Source organism: Bidens hawaiensis, unplaced genomic scaffold (assembly GCF_021521415.1).
Source record: "Bidens hawaiensis isolate Kalapana, Puna unplaced genomic scaffold, B.hawaiensis_p1.1 tig00025781_1, whole genome shotgun sequence".
NCBI lineage: Eukaryota > Viridiplantae > Streptophyta > Magnoliopsida > Asterales > Asteraceae > Bidens > Bidens hawaiensis.
The window spans coordinates 249,658-268,744 of record NW_027494128.1 but is presented as its reverse complement, the minus strand read 5'-3'; the positions used below and the strand labels follow the sequence as shown (position 1 = coordinate 268,744).

Here is a 19,087-nt window from a genome sequence, read left to right as displayed (position 1 = left end):
GGTGGTGTTTACTTTTTGTAGCGGACCAAACTCATACTGATCATATAAACTACCGGGCATGATACTAACACAAGTCCAAGATCTAGCAGTGCCCGATTAGTTTAAATTCACCAATTTGGAATGATAAAAGGGGCACTCCTGGGTCTTGAGGTTTACTTGGGGCCCCTTATTTTGGTTAATTTGTCATTTAAACATTTATCACAAGAACAATTTTCACAAAAAAAAATTTCTTTCGGTTGTAATTCAGAGTTATTTTGAAAAATTGTTTCATAATTAACCACATTTTCAATCTCATCACTAATATCTTCCACCACCCCCTCAATAAACTGTGGTGTTGGGTCAACTTGAACACTAGAAATTTCAAAATTAGATAAAAGACTTACCGCATTGATATGCACGTTGTTCCCCTTCTTTAAACTCGAGCTGTTTTTCTTCAAATTTGCCACATCAGTTGCAAGTTGACCCATCTGAGTAGTCAACGATTGGATGGCTTTGTCACGGATTTCATCCTTTTGCATGCGCACTTCATCAAGTTGATATCTCCTTTGCATGTCTTGTTGCATTAACTTTAACATGTCCAGAACTGACTTAATCGAAGTACGGTGTAAACTGTCATTTTTGGTCAGTTGGACCGTGGCCCACGGTCCAGACCGTGGCCCACGGTGGAGCTCTTTCTCATTTTCTTGTTTTCTTCATATCTTTCTCGTTTCAACTCCGTTTTCTTCACCGTTTTCGCCCACGTTCTCGTAATTACATCCTCTATCTTCTCCTACCTGTAATTATGTATGTAACCATAGTCAACTAATTCCACAAAAAAACCGATTGTATGCATGGTTTGGTTTTGGATTAGGGTTTGGGTTTTAGTATGTGGTTTGAGGTGGGCTTTAGGTTATAGGTGAGGTTGGTGGGGATGGAATATATTAGTCAATTTGTGGTGGTGGGGATGGTGTTTGGTTTTGTGGTGGTGTTTGAATGTATTGTTGTGGTGAGCTAGGTGGTGAGGTTGGTAGTGTAGGTAAGGGTTGGTTTTGTAACTCCTCATCTCAATATCAACCATCTACTCCAACATTTATAGCATCTCCATCTCCATGATCATCATCGACACCTCCATTATCATCTGAAACATCATCCTCCTCTTCACTATCTTCCTCCTCAGAGGTCAGTTCTGGTACATGCATAATTTCTACATTATGATCAACTAACCATGGCAAAATGTTATACTGTGCCTGAGGATTAAAGTGACTTGTAGAAGCCAAGTTTGCAATTCGTTTACACGTATTTGGATCTTACAATAAATGTTTTGTGCGGTCTTATATCACTTAAGGGTTGTCCAATGGACCACCCATCATCGTGCCAGGTCAGCAGAGGTCGGGGGCCAACAACACTGGGTCAACTTCTAAGGGGGCTAGTAGTAGTGTGGTGAAGTGTTTCAAGTGTGGTGAGACAGGCCATCGACAAGTTGACTGTAAACAAGCGGGTAAGAGACATTTGTTTGTTGAGTCTGAGGATGAACAATATGAAGAATATAAAAAGGCCCCAGAATATGACAATGAACCTGAGATTGAGGAAGAGGTTGTGACCGGTGATGTGGGGGTGAATTTGGTGGTCAGGCATTCTTGCTATACACCAAAGGCGGATGATGATGATTGGCTAAAGCATAGCATATTCCACTCCACGTGTACTATCTTGGGGAAGGTTTGCACCTTTGTTATTGACTCTGGGAGTTGTGATAACTTGATCTCAGAAGAGGCAGTTCGTAAGATTGCTTTGAAAACAGAGAGTCGTTCCAAACCGTATAAGCTACAATGGCTTAAGAAGGGAGGCGAGGTAACGGTATCCAAGCGGGCTCTTGTTTCTTTTTCTGTGGGTACAACATATAAAGATAATATTTGGTGTGATGTGGTTCCTATGGATGCATTTCACTTGTTGTTGGGTAGACCTTGGGAGTATGAACGTAGCGTTGAACATAACGGGCGTTCAAATACTTACAGTTTTATGTTTGGTGGTGTGAAGCTAACTCTTGTTCCTAGCAAGCCAAAAGAGTTGGCCACGAAGTCTTCCTGTAATTATTTGACGATTAGTCAGTTTGAAGAGGAGTTAAAGGATGCAGAAATGGTTTTCGTGTTGATAGGGAAGGAAGTGTCTGAGGAGACTGAAATTCCTGAAGCAATGGCTCCATTATTTGATGAATTTGTTGATGTCTTTCCTGATGAATTACCAGATGGCTTGCCCTTGTTGCATGACATCCAGCACCATATTGATTTGGAGCCAGGTGCCCAACTGTCTAATAAGCCACACTATAGACTGAGTCCTAATGAGCATGAGGAGTTGCGCAGGCAGGTTGAAGACTTGATTTCTAAGTGGTATGTTCGGTAAAGAATGAGCCCTTGTGTTGTCCCTGCCTTGTTAACCCCCAAGAAGGATAGAACATAGCGTATGTGTGTTGATAGTCATGCCATCAACAAAATTACTGTCAGGTACAGATTTCCAATTCCTCGACTTGATGATTTGCTTGACCAGATAAATGCTGCCACTATTTTCACGAAACTGGATTTAAAAAGTGGGTACCATCAGATTCGCCTTAGACCGGGTGATGAATGGAAAACCGCCTTCAAGACTCGTGAGGGGTTGTATGAGTGGTTAGTGATGCCTTTTGGTTTATCTAATGTCCCCAGCACTTTTATGCGAGTCATGAACCAGTTGTTTAGGCCCTTTATCGGTAAATTTGTGGTGGTGTATTTTGATGATGTTCTCATTTATAGTGCTAATATTGGTGAGCATGTTAGCCATATACGACAGGTTTTGGCCTTACTCCGCAAAGACAGTTTGTATGCAGCCAAGAAGAAGTGTGTCTTCATGGCCCCAGAAGTTCTCTTTTTGGGATATGTTGTTTCGGGGGAAGGAATACAGGTAGACGAGTCTAAAGTTGCAGCCATTAAGCAGTGGCCAACCCCAAACTCAATAACTGAAGTACGAAGTTTCCATGGTCTTGCTTCATTCTATAGGCGATTCATACGAAATTTCAGTTCCATCATGGCACCAGTGACAGACTGTATGAAAGGGAAGACCTTTATGTGGAGTGAAGATGCTGAGTTAGCTTTTCAGTTAATCAAAGAAAAACTTACAACGGCGCCGATTCTAGTATTACCAGACTTTTCTCAAACTTTTGAACTACATACAGATGCCTCGCAGGGTGGAATTGGAGCAGTTCTAAGTCAAGGGGGCGGCCCGTTGCCTATTTCAGTGAAAAGTTGACAGGTGCTAAGCTTCGTTATAGCACTTATGATATTGAGTTTTATGCAGTGGTCCAGGCTGTGAAACATTGGCGCCACTACTTGTTCCATAAGGAGTTTGTTCTTTTTACAGATCATGATTCCTTGAGGCATATTCGTAGTCAGGACAAGGTGTCTCATAAGCACGAAAGATGGATGGCTTTCTTGGAAAAATTTACTTTTGTGGTGAAACACAAATCTGGGGTTTCGAATCGGGTGGCAGATGCTTTGAGTAGGTGGAGCAATTTGCTTGTCTGTATGAGGGTTGGTGTGCCGGGTGTAGACACCTTCATGGAACATGTAACACCCTTGGCAAACACAACATTGTCCCACTCTTAGGCTATCCCACATCGGCCGTGGACAAGAAAGACCACTGGTTCATAAGTAATGTATTGCCTCTTCAATCACCAACGTGTTTTGGGCAACCAAAAACAAATCCGTGAGCTCTTCGTGGGCAGAGCGGACAATATTGGTGGTGCGAGGGGCCGGATGTTACAGTTGGTATCAAAGCCACTCTTGAGTCGTTCGGGATGTTGGGACACACCTTATAGAGGACGATGAGTCCAAAGGGGGGTTGTCTGTAACACCCTTGGCAAACACAACATTATCCCACTCTTAGGCTATCCCACATCGGTCGTGGACAAGAGAGATCACTGGTTCATAAGTAATGTACTGCCTCTTCAATCACCAACGCGTTTTGGGCAACCAAAAACAAATCTGTGAGCTCTTCGTGGGTAGAGCGGACAATATTGGTGGTGCGAGGGGCCGGATGTTACAGAACAGCTAATAGTGGACCCTTATTTTTCTGTTGTTTTGCAGGATGTGCAATCTAGGAAGAGGTCAGATTTCCTAGTGCATGACGGTTTCCTTTTCAAGGGAAATCAACTGTGTATTCCAGATTCAAGTATTCGACTTTAAAACATTCAAGAGTTACATGGTGAAGGGCATGTTGTAAGGGACCGTACTTTACAGTTGGTGTAAATTTCCTACTTTTGGCCCACTATGCGCAAGGAATTAGACCGGTTTGTGAAGCGTTGTAGGGTCTGTCAAGTGTCAAAGGGAACCGCTACAAATGCTGGGCTCTGTATGCCTTTACCCGTTCCTTCACAGCCTTGGGTTGATATTAGCATGGATTTCGTGTTGGGATTACCGCGTACTCAGCGTGGTCATGATTCGATATTTGTTATTGTTGATCGGTTTTCTAAAATGGCTCACTTTGTTCCTTGAAAGAAGACGACAGATGCAGTTAATGCAGCCCAATTGTTCTTTCGAGATATCTACCGGTTCCATGGGTAGCCCACTTATATTGTGTCTGACCGGGACACTCGTTTTTTAAGTCATTTTTGGCGTAGTCTGTGGAAGATGGTGAATACTCAGCTCAATTTCAGTAGTGCCTACCACCCTCAGACAGATGGGCAGACTGAAGTGGTTAATCGTTCACTTGTAAATTTAGTGCGGTGCCTTGTGGGTGAACATGTCAAGGCCTGGGATCAAAAACTATGTCAAGCTGAGTTTGCTCATAATCATGTTGTCAATCGAAGTACCGGGTTTAGTCCTTTTCAAGTAGTTTATTCTGCTCAGCCACGGAACCCCTTGACCTGATGTCACTTCCCGTTCCTGGTTCTGTTCCCAAGAAGGTGAAAGATTTTGTTGAAGGGCTACATGAGATTCATAGAGATGTGCATGACAACATGGTTCGAGCCAATTCAAAGTACAAGCGGGCTGCTGATCAGAAGCGACGACATGTTGAATTTGAAGAAGGTGATTTTGTCTTGCCTGTTGTGACAAAAGATCGTTTTTTCTGTTGGGGAATACAACAAGTTATCAGCTAAGAAGATTGGACCCGTGGAAATTGTGGAGAAGATAAACTCAAATGCTTATCGTCTAAAGCTGCCGAGTCACATTAGTTGTTCTGATGTGTTTAATGTGAAACATTTACTATCTTATTACGGAGACACTTCTTATGATGAGGGTGCTACTAATTCGAGGTCGAATTTTGTCTATCCAGGGGGAATGATGTGGGCCCAAGTATAGAAGACCGGGCCATTATGTTTATGGAGGCCCAAGATCGCGCTTCAAAAGGGGCTTCACGAAAATGGGCTTAACTTGGGCTACGGGCCTCCGTTTCTGGCGTTCTACCAATCAAAATGACCGCTGGAACGTGGGCCACATTGTAGTAACCGCTTTAGGTGGGATATCCTGTTTATTTTTCCAAAATAAGACCTCTAGATACACTTTTGGGCCACTTTTATGTTTTTTGTCTATTTTTTATGTTTTGTTTTGGGCTGTTGTTGGGCCTTTAGTTGTTTGTTTCAGCCCAAACCTATTTTGGCTGCTCTATTAATATGTTATGAATGTAATGTGACTGATCATTGATCAGATTAAATAAAAAAACTTTTGACTTTTCAAGTTCTTGACTTTTGGGTCGAAATTGGGGGTTTGGGAAGGATTTCACGGGTATTCCAAGAATCAACGTGTTAGCCTTCGTATTCTCATTGTACGCTGCATCAGTTGGTATCAAAGCCGTATTCCTGGCTCAAAAATTGCTCGAAGGAGACAACTGTGACATTCGTCAATTTCAGGTTAACTCCGTTAACTCAACTCCGTTAATTCAAACTTAAAGATCATTGAATCTATAACGCACACCTCACTACATTTAAACTAGGGTTTAAATGACGCTTGACACTTACTACATGTGTAGTCTTTCGGGAATTGCACCGAAACGCTAACGAGTTGACGCAAACGATTAGTGAATAAACGAAAAACGTCAAAACAATAATTATGTGATAATTATGTGTTAGACTTATGTGTTATGTGATAACATTGTATAAACGTTAACTCAATGTGCTAGAACTAGTTAATTAAGCTAGAAAAGTAACATTTGGAAGTGGAGGGACCTAGATGTAACATGATTATTATTAATAATATTATAAAACCCTAAACTCTCTTCTCTCTTTCTCTCCCAAACCCGACGGCAGCCTCTAAACACCCCCCCCCCCCTTGCGATCGGCCTTCATACACACACATACAATCAAGATTGTTCAAGTTTGATTGAAGATTAAGGTGCAAGGAAGGTATAAACGACTATCCTATGCGTCCTTTATACTTAATTTCGATTTTTAATGGGTTAACTACATACCCTAGATTCCGAAAATCTCCATATAATGTGTTCATATGATTTGTTTGATTTGATGATGTATTGACGATGATTTGATAACTATAATTGATATTATTACATGTTAATTGTTGTGTCTTTGATTTTAGTTCAAGCAAAACCCTAATCATGTATGTAATGTGTAATTGATGTGCATGGATAGTGATTATGGTGTCTAAAATGTCATATGAGTGGATTGTGGTCTATAGATGGTTAATATGTTGAGTTTGGATGCAAACAGTTTCTGGACAGATTGTGTTGTTGATGTTCAATTGACTGTAACGGGGTGTAAATGTAAAAATTGGTTGAGATTATTGATACTACAGTAAACTAGGTTGAGTCTAGTTTCTAAAGAATATAAATTTGCAATTTTTGGACGTGTAAAAGTTAACCTTTATGATTTTACAAAAACGTTGTGCAAAGCTGAGTTGTTAGACCTGCTGTTAGGTTGTATTGTAAATGTTATATCTCATGAACTACGAGACCAATTGTGTTGGTTCCACTTCTGGAAGTTGACTTGTTGAGTTAGGAACCTAACCCAAGTGGTCTTGCATTTGTTGGATTTTTCGTTTAATGGAATTTCAAATAACATTCTGTTGCGCATAAATTTGACTGTTATGAGTTTGCTGTGGTTAATTTATCATTGTGAAAAATATATATGGAATAAAAATACAACAAAATATGTTCTGGAAACCTAACACATACATGCTTTTGTGATGAATTTTGGTAAATTAATTGAGATGCTATGATCGGTGGAATAGACTAGTTTTACAAGTAGAATTCTGTCGTTAAGAAACTAGTTGCTGAATTTTGTAAAAGTTGCATGAAACATGGTAATTGCTAGTTACTTGTCGTGTTTTGACCAAATTGCCCTTGCAGGGAATAATTGCTAGTTAATTGTTATGTGTGACCAAATTGCCCTCACGGGGTGTAATTGCTAGTGATGTACATTATTAATACATGACACGTAAATAATTGCTCACACATGTAATGTATCACAAATGTACTTGTTAAAGTCACACACGATTCACAAACGAAACACGAAACATATTGTGTGCATAGGTATTATGTGCCGAGTCTAGAGACTCGATAATAGTTCCGACACTTAGAAAATTCTCTTTGTTGTTATAGAACGCTAGAGAGAGTTTTTCTGTGACGCGCATCCTTTGGTGATTTATTTTGGGAATTCTTCGCAAATAGTGAGTTTCACTTACCCCTTTAAACTGTTTTAAACGCTTTTCACTTGGGGGAGATAACATACTCCGAAAAACGCATTTAAGATTTTGTTAGTAAATTATATATCACTTGTAAAGGCTAAGTGGCAAACGAAACAATTGAAGTCCTACACATCGAACCGGTTAATATTTGGATAATAGCGAGTCACTGTTGAGTAGTACTACTGGGTTTGACAAACCCACCCAACGCTAAACTCGACTGGAGGTCGAGCGGGTGTAATTTTGGCTAACACGTACCATGGTCTGGATGACCTGGTGACAAGGCACTTGATAAACAGTCAGCTTCGGTGTCGAACACTTAGTAATACTTGTTGTATAGGCTAGCTACCTATCGATTTATAATTGATTTAACACTATCTGGTAACGCAAAACGCTGAACGCAAAATGCTGAACGCAAACGCTAAACGCTTTATTTTATATAAACTTGTGAACTCACCAACCTCGTGTTGACACTTTTAGTATGTTATTCTCAGGTGGCCGAGGCGGGTGCGCGGTATAGGATCATGCATTGTTTGAAACGCTTTTGTTTATGCAACCTGATTTAAACTGTTATTATGGGGTTTTGAGTCGTCCTGCGTGACGCGACTTTTATCTTTTGGTTTTTTTTGCTTCCGCACTTATTTTCATTTAAACGTTTTTATGGTTTGATTATAACTAATGATTCCGATCCTGTTAGTTCACACCCTCTGAGGGTAAAACTCCGTTAGTGGATTTTAAGGGTGTGACAGATTGGTATCAGAGCCATTGGTTATAGCGAACTAGAAGCTGCATGCATACTAGACTATAACCGCGACGACCCATTAGTTATAATGATACGCACTGCATAGATTTGTGTAGTCTTTGTTATCTTATCTCTTTACCTCTTTCACTCATACGCGCGCGCATACACGGCTTACCTGTAGGGATATCGACGCCACCATCATCATCATCCGATCCGTTGACTCATACTCATGGGAAGGAACCGCAGTTACCTACCTCAACGCCACCCCCGTGTAGTCCCGGAACTCGAAGCTCCCGCACCGAAGAGGTATCGCTTATCCGGAGGCATGTACGAAAACGAAGTTACCTGGGATTGGTACCATAATATGATCAGGCGTGTGGTCTATCGTGAACAAGTTCCCCCATTACCCCACCCGAACCATCCTGCTTACCCCAACACCTTACCACCCATAACCGAACCTGTAGAGCGTGTGCTCGCAGCTGTTATTTCTTGTTTGGAGCGTGACGTGGGTTACATGCGCTATACGAGAGCTAACGTTTCCGGACTATTAAAAGATGGAACCGAGACTAAGGAGGAAATTGCCCGCATGACAGCGGCCATGAAGGAAATGCAAGAGGCTAGTGATCAACAGATGAAGATTATGAGGAAGATGCAAGCCGAGATGATAGACTTGCAAGAGCAACTCCAAGTAGCAAGGACTCGAACCGAGATAGCTTTAGAGCGTTGCGATATTCTACAAATGCAAATTGCTCAGAACGCAGCCGAACCTGAGGCAGAGCCTGAAGAGGAACCCGAAGAAGATCCCGAAGAGGAACCTGAGGAGGATCCCGAGGAAGATCCCGAGGAGGAACCCGAAGAAGAACCGGAGGAAGAACCGGCTGAGGAGGAGGCACACTCAGAGGTGTCCTCAGACGATGAGATCTAAGGATGATAACACCTAGATGGAGGGGTTGTCTCCATCCAAACTATTATTTTCTATGATTTTAAGGATTGGTTTTAAATACTTTGTAGCGAATACAATGGTTTTAATCATGAATTATTATTTGGATTAATATGTGTTTGTGATGTGATGTTTGTTTCTTATTTCTTTCTTACCTATCTTTTTATTACATGTATGGCGTGTTGCATATGAAAGAAAAACTCATGTTCAACATCTTATGCTGTGATTCTAGGAAATGGCAGGAAGAAACGCTAAACACAGACGTGGTAACATCAACTTGACTGCAGCAGAACTCCAAACTCTGCTGAACGACCATGCGACGGCCGCTCTAGCCGCACATGTCCAGAACCAAGCTGGAGGTCCAATAGGAACGTGTACCTTCAAGAATTACCTTGACAGGAAGCCCAGTTCGTTTAAGGGCACTGAGGGAGCTATAGGCTTCCTGCATTGGGCTGAGAAGGCCGAATCGGCGTTTGAGATGCGTAATTGTCCCCCTGCCAGTAGGGTCAAATTTGCTGCTGGAACACTTGAAGATTCTGCCCTCACTTGGTGGAATTCAAACGTGCAGATCCTTGGATTGGAACTGGCTAACGCTATGAACTGGGAGGAGTTCAAGAACATGATGCGAGAAGAGTACTGTCCGAGAGAGGAGATTGCAAAGTTGGAGTCAGAGTTTTGGTCATTGAAGATGGTGGGTTCAGAAATCGAGGCCTACACTACCCGTTCTCACGAGTTGGCCGTGATGTGTCCACGGATGGTAGACCCACCGAGTAAGAGGATTGAAATGTCTATTGATGGGTTAGCACCGCAAATTCAGGGCATGGTGACGTCTTCCAGACCAGCCACGATTCAACAAGCGATCCGGTTAGCTCACAAACTGACGGATCAAGCAGTGACCCAAGGTGTGCTACCACCTAGGGGTTCAACCACTAAAGCCCGTGACAACCCGATTACTGACAACAGCAACAACAACCCAAGAAATGGAAATAGAAAGCTTGACAACACCAGATCCTCGTCCTCGAACCCTCCACAGCTACAACACTACCGTAAGCCCGAACTCACTCGGGGCTTCAACAATCAGGGTCACAATAACAATAACAACGGTGGCGGGCAGGGTTCGAGCGGATATGCTGGGAAATATCTGAAGTGCAACAGGTGCAATTATCATCATGCTGGGCCGTGTGACCGTGTCAAGTGTCTGAGATGCGGAAAGATGGGTCACCAGGCAAAGGACTATAGAGGAGACCTGGTGGCAAAGGGTGCTCCTAAACCACCTATGACGACGAATGGATGTTTCGAATGTGGGCAGGAATGTCATTTCAGGAAAGATTTTCCCAAGCTGAAACAGAACGACAACAATGGAGGTAATGGAAGTGGCAGTGGTGGTGGAAACAATGGTAAAGGAAGAGCTTTGTTATTGGGTCGGGTCAAGCCCGCAATGATCCTTACGTGGTGACTGGTAAGTTTCCTGTGAACGACTATTTTGCTTCTGTTTTGTTTGACACTGGAGCTGATAGGAGTTTTGTGTCGAAAGCCTTTAGTCAACTCTTAGACTTAACTCTAACCCCGTTAGATGCTAAGTTTCCTGTTGAATTAGCTGACGGTAAGACTATAGAAACGACTCATGTACTTGCGGGATGTAATTTGAAACTGTCAGGTCATATTTTTGATATCGACCTTATACCTTTTACGCTTGGTAGTTTTGATGTCGTTGTCGGCATGGACTGGTTATCCGAGAACCGGGTAGAGATTATATGTCACGACAAGATAGTCCACATTACTACCCCTTCCGGCGAGATCATTTCGATCCGAGGTGAGAGAAGCGGCATGACCACCAGCGTCATTACCCTCATGAAGGCGCAGAATTATTTACGAAAGGGTCATCCGGCAATTTTGGCGCATATTGTTGAGAAACCCGCGGAGGAGAAGCGAATTGAAGATATACCAATTGTGCGAGATTTTCCGGAAGTTTTCCCGGAGGATTTGCCTGGACCCCCTCCTATTCGTCAAGTCGAATTCCAAATCGAGTTGACACCCGGTGCAGCACCCGTAGCACGAGCCCCGTATCGGCTCGCACCGGCGGAGCGTCAGGAACTGTCCACTCAGTTGCAAGATTTGTTGGATAAGGGTTTTATCCGACCTAGCTCATCGCCATGGGGAGCCCCTGTCTTATTTGTCAGAAAGAAGGACGGGACTTTTCGCATGTGCATCGACTACCGGGAGTTGAACAAGGTGACGGTCAAGAACCGTTATCCTTTACCCCGAATTGATGATCTGTTTGACCAGCTCCAAGGATCGAGTTACTACTCGAAGATCGATCTGCGATCTGGTTACCATCAACTCGGAGTGCGCGAAGAAGATATCTCAAAGACGGCTTTCAGAACACGGTATGGTCACTACGAGTTTTCAGTTATGCCTTTCGGCTTAACCAACGCACCAGCCGTATTTATGGATCTCATGAATCGAGTATGCAAGGCGTACCTCGACAAGTTTGTGATTGTTTTCATTGATGATATTCTCGTCTACTCCAAGGACGAGGCCGACCACGAGGAACACTTAAGGGTAATTCTGGAATTATTGAAGAAGGAACAACTGTACGCAAAACTCTCGAAATGCGAATTTTGGCTTCGCGAGGTTCACTTTTTAGGACATGTGATTAACGAGAATGGCATCCATGTCAATCCCGGCAAGGTATAAGCCATCAAAAACTGGGAAGCACCTAAGACTCCGACTGAGGTACGGCAATTCCTAGGGCTGGCCGGCTACTACCGGTGTTTCATCGAGGGATTTTTGAAGATTGCTCAACCCCTCACTGCTTTGACTCACAAGGGAACTAAGTACAATTGGGGTGACGCGCAAGAATCCGCTTTTCAACTGTTGAAAACCAAACTCTGTAGCGCCCCTATTTTAGCCCTCCCCGAGGGAACAGAGAATTTTGAGGTACATTGTGACGCATCGATACAAGGCCTCGGTTGTGTGCTGATGCAACTCGAGAAGGTTATAGCCTATGCCTCTCAACAACTACGGATTCACGAGAAGAACTACACGACCCATGATTTGGAACTCAGAGCTATGGTGTTTGCCCTTAAGATATGGAGGCATTACTTGTACGGTACCAAGTTTACCATTTATACCGACCACAAGAGTCTCCAGCATATCTACGATCAGAAGGAGCTGAACATGCGACAGCGTTATTGGGTCGAGCGGCTTAAGGATAATGATTGTGCCATCAAGTACCACCCTGGCAAGGCCAATGTAGTGGCCGACGCTCTCAGTAGAAAAGAAACAGATAAACCCAGGCGAGTGCGGGCATTGCAACTCATGATTCATGCCAACTTACCCGATCAGATTCGCGAGGCGCAACTCGAAGCTTTGAAAGATGATAATCTTCCATCAGAACTCATGCGGGGCATGAACAAGCAACTTGAAACCAAATCGAACGGGGTCCGATATTTTGAGAACCGGATTTGGGTTCCACGGTACGGAGAGTTGAGAACTCTGGTGATGGATGAAGCACACAAGTCCCGATATTCTATCCACCCTGGCTCAGATAAAATGTACCATGACTTAAAGGCACTTTACTGGTGGCCGAACATGAAAGGCGACATTGCCACCTACGTGAGCAAATGCTTGACTTGTGCCAGAGTCAAAATAGAATACCAGAAACCATCTGGCCTGCTACAGCAACCGGAACTTCCAATGTGGAAATGGGAACACATTTCAATGGATTTTATCACGGGATTACCTAAAACACCGACGGGATGCGATACCATCTGGGTGATCGTTGACCGGTTGACTAAATCGGCACACTTCTTAGCGATTAAGGAATCGGACAAAATGGAAAGATTGACTCGCGTCTACAAGAAAGAAGTGGTGTCTAGACACGGAGTGCCTGTCTCAATCATTTCCGATCGAGACTCCCGTTTCACTTCGCACTTTTGGAAGTCACTACAAAGCGCACTAGGCACCCGTCTTGATATGAGCACAGCATACCATCCTCAGACAGATGGGCAAAGTGAACGAACTATTCAGACCTTAGAGGACATGTTGCGTGCATGCGTATTGGATTTCGGAAAAAGTTGGGAACCTCACCTACCTTTGGTAGAGTTTTCGTATAATAACATCTACCACGCAAGTATTAAAGCAGCGCCGTTTGAAGCACTGTACGGACGGAAGTGTCAATCACCTCTCAGCTGGGCAGAGGTGGGTGACAGCCAAATCACTGGTCCAGAACTAGTACTCGAAACTTCGAAAAAGATTGTTCAAATCCGAAACCGCATGGCAGCAGCACGAGATCGCCAAAAGAGCTACGCCGACAAGCGCCGAAAACCTCTCGAATTTCAAGTGAATGACCAAGTGTTACTCAAAGTCTCACCTTGGAAAGGTGTGGTTCGCTTTGGGAAGTGAAACAAACTCAACCCACGATACGTTGGCCCTTACCGGATAACTGAGCGCATTGGTCCGGTGGCGTACCGACTGGACCTACCAACGGAACTCAGTGGCGTACACAATGTATTCCACGTATCCAATTTGAAGAAATGACTATCTGATGAAACCCAAGTAGTCCCTTTGGATGAACTGCAAGTTGATGAACAGTTACGCTTCATTGAAGAACCAGTTGAAGTTTTGTATTGGGAAACCAAAACACTCAAGCACAGTAAAATTCTAATTGTTAAGGTTCGTCGAGACGTGGACCGGAGTTCACGTGGGAACGCGAGGATCAAATGATGAAAAAGTATCCTCACCTTTTTGAAGGGCTGACTAAACACAGAAAACCGCGAAACCCGACAAACCGTCAGAAATCACCGGAGGTATGAATTAAATTTCGGGACGAAATTTCTTTCTACTAGGGGATGATATGACAAACTGAAAATTTTTCTTACTTTTTCAGACACTCAGCACGACTTGACTCAAATTTTCGGGACGAAAATTCTTTAACATGGGAATGATGTGACATTCGTCAATTTCAGGTTAACTCCGTTAATTCAAACTTAAAGATCATTGAATCTATAACGCACACCTCACTACATTTAAACTAGGGTTTAAATGACGTTTGACACTTACTACATGTGTAGTCTTTCGGGAATTGCACCGAAACGCTAACGAGTTGACGCAAACGATTAGTGAATAAACGAAAAACGTCAAAACAATAATTATGTGATAATTATGTGTTAGACTTATGTGTTATGTGATAACATTGTATAAACGTTGACTCAATGTGCTAGAACTAGTTAATTAAGCTAGAAAAGTAACATTTGGAAGTGGAGGGACCTAGATGTAACATGATTATTATTAATAATATTATAAAACCCTAAACTCTCTTCTCTCTTTCTCTCCCAAACCCGACGGCAGCCTCTAAACCCCCCGCCCCTTGCGATCGGCCTTCATACACACACATACAATCAAGATTGTTCAAGTTTGATTGAAGATTAAGGTGCAAGGAAGGTATAAACGACTATCCTATGCATCCTTTATACTTAATTTCGATTTTTAATGGGTTAACTACAAACCCTAGATTCCAAAAATCTCCATATAATGTGTTCATATGATTTGTTTGATTTGATGATGTATTGACGATGATTTGATAACTAGAATTGATATTATTACATGTTAATTGTTGTGTCTTTGATTTTAGTTCAAGCAAAACCCTAATCATGTATGTAATGTGTAATTGATGTGCATGGATAGTGATTATGGTGTCTAGAATGTCATATGAGTGGATTGTGGTCTATAGATGGTTCATATGTTGAGTTTGGATGCAAACAGTTTCTGGACAGATTGTGTTGTTGATGTTCAATTGACTGTAACGGGGTGTAAATTTAAAAATTGGTTGAGATTATTGATACTACAGTAAACTAGGTTGAGTCTAGTTTCTAAAGAATATATATTCGCAATTTTTGGACGTGTAAAAGTTAACCTTTATGATTTTACAAAAACGTTGTGCAAAGCTGAGTTGTTAGACCTGCTGTTAGGTTGTTTGGTAAATGTTATATCTCATGAACTACGAGACCAATTGGGTTGGTTCCACTTCTGGAAGTTGACTTGTTGAGTTAGGAACCTAACCCAAGTGGTCTTGCATTTGTTGGATTTTTCGTTTAACGGGAATTTCAAATAAAATTCTGTTGCGCATAAATTTGACTGTTATGAGTTTGCTGTGGTAAATTTATCATTGTGAAAAATATATATGGAATAAAAATACAACAAAATATGTTCTGGAAACCTAACACATACATGCTTTTGTGATGATTTTTGGTAAATTAATTGAGATGCTATGATCGGTGGAATAGACTAGTTTTACAAGTAGAATTATGTCGTTAAGAAACTAGTTGCTGAATTTTGTAAAGTTGCATGAAACATGGTAATTGCTAGTTACTTGTCGTGTTTTGACCAAATTGCCCTTGCGGGGAATAATTGCTAGTTAATTGTTATGTGTGACCAAATTGCCCTCACGGGGAGTAATTGCTAGTGATGTACATTATTAATACATGACACGTAAATAATTGCTCACACATGTAATGTATCACAAATGTACTTGTTAAAGTCACACACGATTCACACACGAAACATATTGTGTGCATAGGTATTATGTGCCGAGTCTAGAGACTCGATAATAGTTCCGACACTTAGAAAAATCTCTTTGTTGTTATAGAACGCTAGAGAGAGTTTTTCTGTGACGCGCATCCTTTGGTGATTTATTTTGGGAATTCTTCGCAAACAGTGAGTTTCACTTACCCCTTTAAACTGTTTTAAACGCTTTTCACTTGGGGGAGATAACATACTCCGAAAAACGCATTTAAGATTTTTTTAGTAAATTATATATCACTTGTAAAGGCTAAGTGGCAAACTAAACAATTGAAGTCCTACACATCGAACCGGTTAATATTTGGATAATAGCGAGTCACTGTTGAGTAGTACTACTGGGTTTGACAAACCCCACCCAACGCTAAACTCGACTGGAGGTCGAGCGGGTGTAATTTTGGCTAACACGTACCATGGTCTAGATGACCTGGTGACAAGGCACTTGATAAACAGTCAGCTTCGGTGTCGAACACTTAGTAATACTTGTAGTATAGGCTAGCTACCTATCGATATATAATTGATTTAACACTATCTGGTAACGCAAAACGCTGAGCGTTTTCGCAAAACGCTGAACGCAAACGCTAAACGCTTTATTTTATATAAACTTGTGAACTCACCAACCTCGTGTTGACACTTTTAGTATGTTATTCTCAGGTAGCCGAGGCGGGCGCGCGGTATAGGATCATGCATTGTTTGAAACGCTTTTGTTTATGCAACCTGATTTAAACTGTAATTATGGGGTTTTGAGTCGTCCTTCGTGACGCGACTTTTATCTTTTGGTTTTTTACGCTTCCGCACTTATTTTCATTTAAACGTTTTTATGGTTTGATTATAACTAATGATTCCGATCCTGTTAGTTCACACCCTCTGACGGTAAAACTCCGTTAGTGGATTTTGAGGGTGTGACAACAACAGAGACCGCTCGATGAGGTTTACAAATGAGAGTTGGAACAACGATTTATGGAGTGGGTGGAGCAACGATTGGATCAAATGGTCGATCAACTCACTGATCGAATGGCTGACTTGATGAATCGTAGAAGACAGGTCCCTGAAAACAGGGAGGGGCGTGACTTCGATTATCCATTTTTTGGTCATGATGGTTCGTCTTCTAAAGAGGGGTACGAGAGGGGGCCGAGGCAACAACCTGGTGATGGCAACCGGCGTTGGGATGCTGGGATACGAACTGATATCCCAGAATTTGATGGGACTAGTTTGGATCCGGAAGGGTTCATTGATTGGTTGGTTATCGTAGACGAGGTGTTTGAATTCCGAGAGGTTCCTGAAAGTAAGCGGGTACCTTTAATCGCTACCAGACTACGTGGGAGGGCGTCGGCATGGTGGCAACAGTTGAAAACGACACGAAATAGACTCGGAAAGTCACGGATCGTGACATGGGCCAAGATGAGAAAGTGCTTGCGGGATACTTTTTTACCTCACAACTTTCAACGGTTGATGTATCAACGTTTGCAGAATCTAAATCAGGTATCCAGATCGGTTGATGAATATACGACCGAGTTTTATCATTTGGTTGCTCGTAATGATATTCAAGAAACCGATGAACAACTCATTGCCCGATATATTGGGGGTTTAAAGGTTCAGATCATGGACTCTGTAAATCTTTTTCATCCGTTAACAGTCGCTGAGGCATACCAACGGGCGTTGGCTTTTGAAAAACAAAACCATCGGGTGGGCGGTTCAAATTCACCAGCCCCTGCTGGAGGAAATTCGGGGTCGGGTAGTGCAGGACCTCGTGTCGTGCCAGGTCAGCAGATGTCGGGGGCCAAAAACACTGGGTCAACTTCTAAGGGGGCTAGTAGTAGTGGGGTGAAGTGTTTCAAGTGTGGTGAGACATGCCATTGACAAGTTGACTGTAAACAAGCGGGTAAGAGACATTTTTTTGTTGAATCTGAGGATGAACAATATGAAGAATATGAAAAGGCCCCAGAATATGATGATGAACCTGAGTATGAGGAAGAGGTTGTGACCGGTGATGTGGGGGTGAATTTGGTGGTTAGGCGTTCTTGCTATACACCAAAGGCGGATGGTGATGATTGGCTATAGCATAGCATATTCCACTCCACGTGTACTATCTTGGGGAAGGTTTGCACCTTTGTTATTGACTCTGGGAGTTGTGATAACTTGATCTCAGAAGAGGCAGTTCGTAAGCTTGCTTTGAAAACAGAGAGTCGTTCCAAACCGTATAAGCTACAATGGCTTAAGAAGGGAGGCGAGGTAATGGTATCCAAGCGAGCTCTTGTTTCTTTTTCTGTGGGTACAACATATAAAGATGATATTTGGTGTGATGTGGTTCCTATGGATGCATGTCACTTGTTGTTGGGTAGACCTTGGGAGTATGAACGTAGCGTTGAACATAACGGGCGTTCAAATACTTACAGTTTTATGTTTGGTGGTGTGAAGCTAACACTTGTTCCTAGCAAGCCAAAAGAGTTGGCCACGAAGTCTTCCGGTAATTATTTGACGATTAGTCAGTTTAAAGAGGAGTTAAAGGATGCAGAAATGGTTTTCGTGTTGATAGGGAAGGAAGTGTCTGAGGAGACTGAAATTCCTGAAGCAATGGCTCCATTATTTGATGAATTTGTTGATGTCTGTCACACCCGGCCCTGAGCGGCGGAAACAGCCGGGCGCGCACGAGTGGGGATTGATAATTAAGCACGGGCCATTGCAAAACATTCAAAGATTTTTATTGCGCATGAGAAGTTTAGTACAAACACATTACATTGTTCAAAGATTACAAAAAAAAACATCCAAGTATAAAACTGAAGATTTCCTCGCCATATCCCCTTGCGCGGCGGGTAACCGTGCGCATCGAGGGGATAAAACCAAAATCTTCCAAAAAGCTTGTTTTAGATGTTCAGCGTGTGGTGCTCTAAGTGTGACTCCATGCGCTACCTAGTTATCTCCTGAAAGACACGTAAAAACATTTGAATCAGTATAAACTGAGTGAGTTCACAAGTTTTAGTAACTTGATAAAATTATTCTGAAACATTTCTGGCAACATCATTAACATCTGCTTGGTAAAATTGTAGTAACACATAATTCTGACAATATTCTGATAAAAATCGTTCCGCGGGTTACGCGTGAACAAATTCTGGATACGGTGCTCGTCTATGTAAGTGGCGCAGCCACTACGAGCTAAAATAACGTAAAACCGTCCCGCGAGTTACG

The 19,087-nt window shown here is 42.4% G+C and overlaps 1 protein-coding gene across 1 annotated transcript; it reads left to right on the top strand.

Moving 5' to 3' along the window:
• The first annotated feature begins 1,204 nt into the window (after positions 1 to 1,204).
• On the top strand, positions 1,205 to 4,190 carry LOC143572239 (uncharacterized). The gene is made up of 5 exons (XM_077057456.1): positions 1,205 to 1,214; positions 1,325 to 2,363; positions 2,478 to 3,092; positions 3,182 to 3,572; positions 4,092 to 4,190. Exons 1-5 carry the CDS (start codon positions 1,205 to 1,207, stop codon positions 4,188 to 4,190), a joined length of 2,154 nt encoding a protein of 717 aa, XP_076913571.1.
• The last annotated feature ends 14,897 nt before the right edge of the window (positions 4,191 to 19,087 follow it).

Coding starts and splice junctions, on each gene's coding strand:
- LOC143572239 (XM_077057456.1), top strand. Junction 3,093..3,181: donor ATGTGGAGTGAAGATGCTGA/GTTAGCTTTTCA, acceptor AACTACATACAG/ATGCCTCGCAGGGTGGAATT. Junction 3,573..4,091: donor TAGACACCTTCATGGAACAT/GTAACACCCTTG, acceptor GTTGTTTTGCAG/GATGTGCAATCTAGGAAGAG.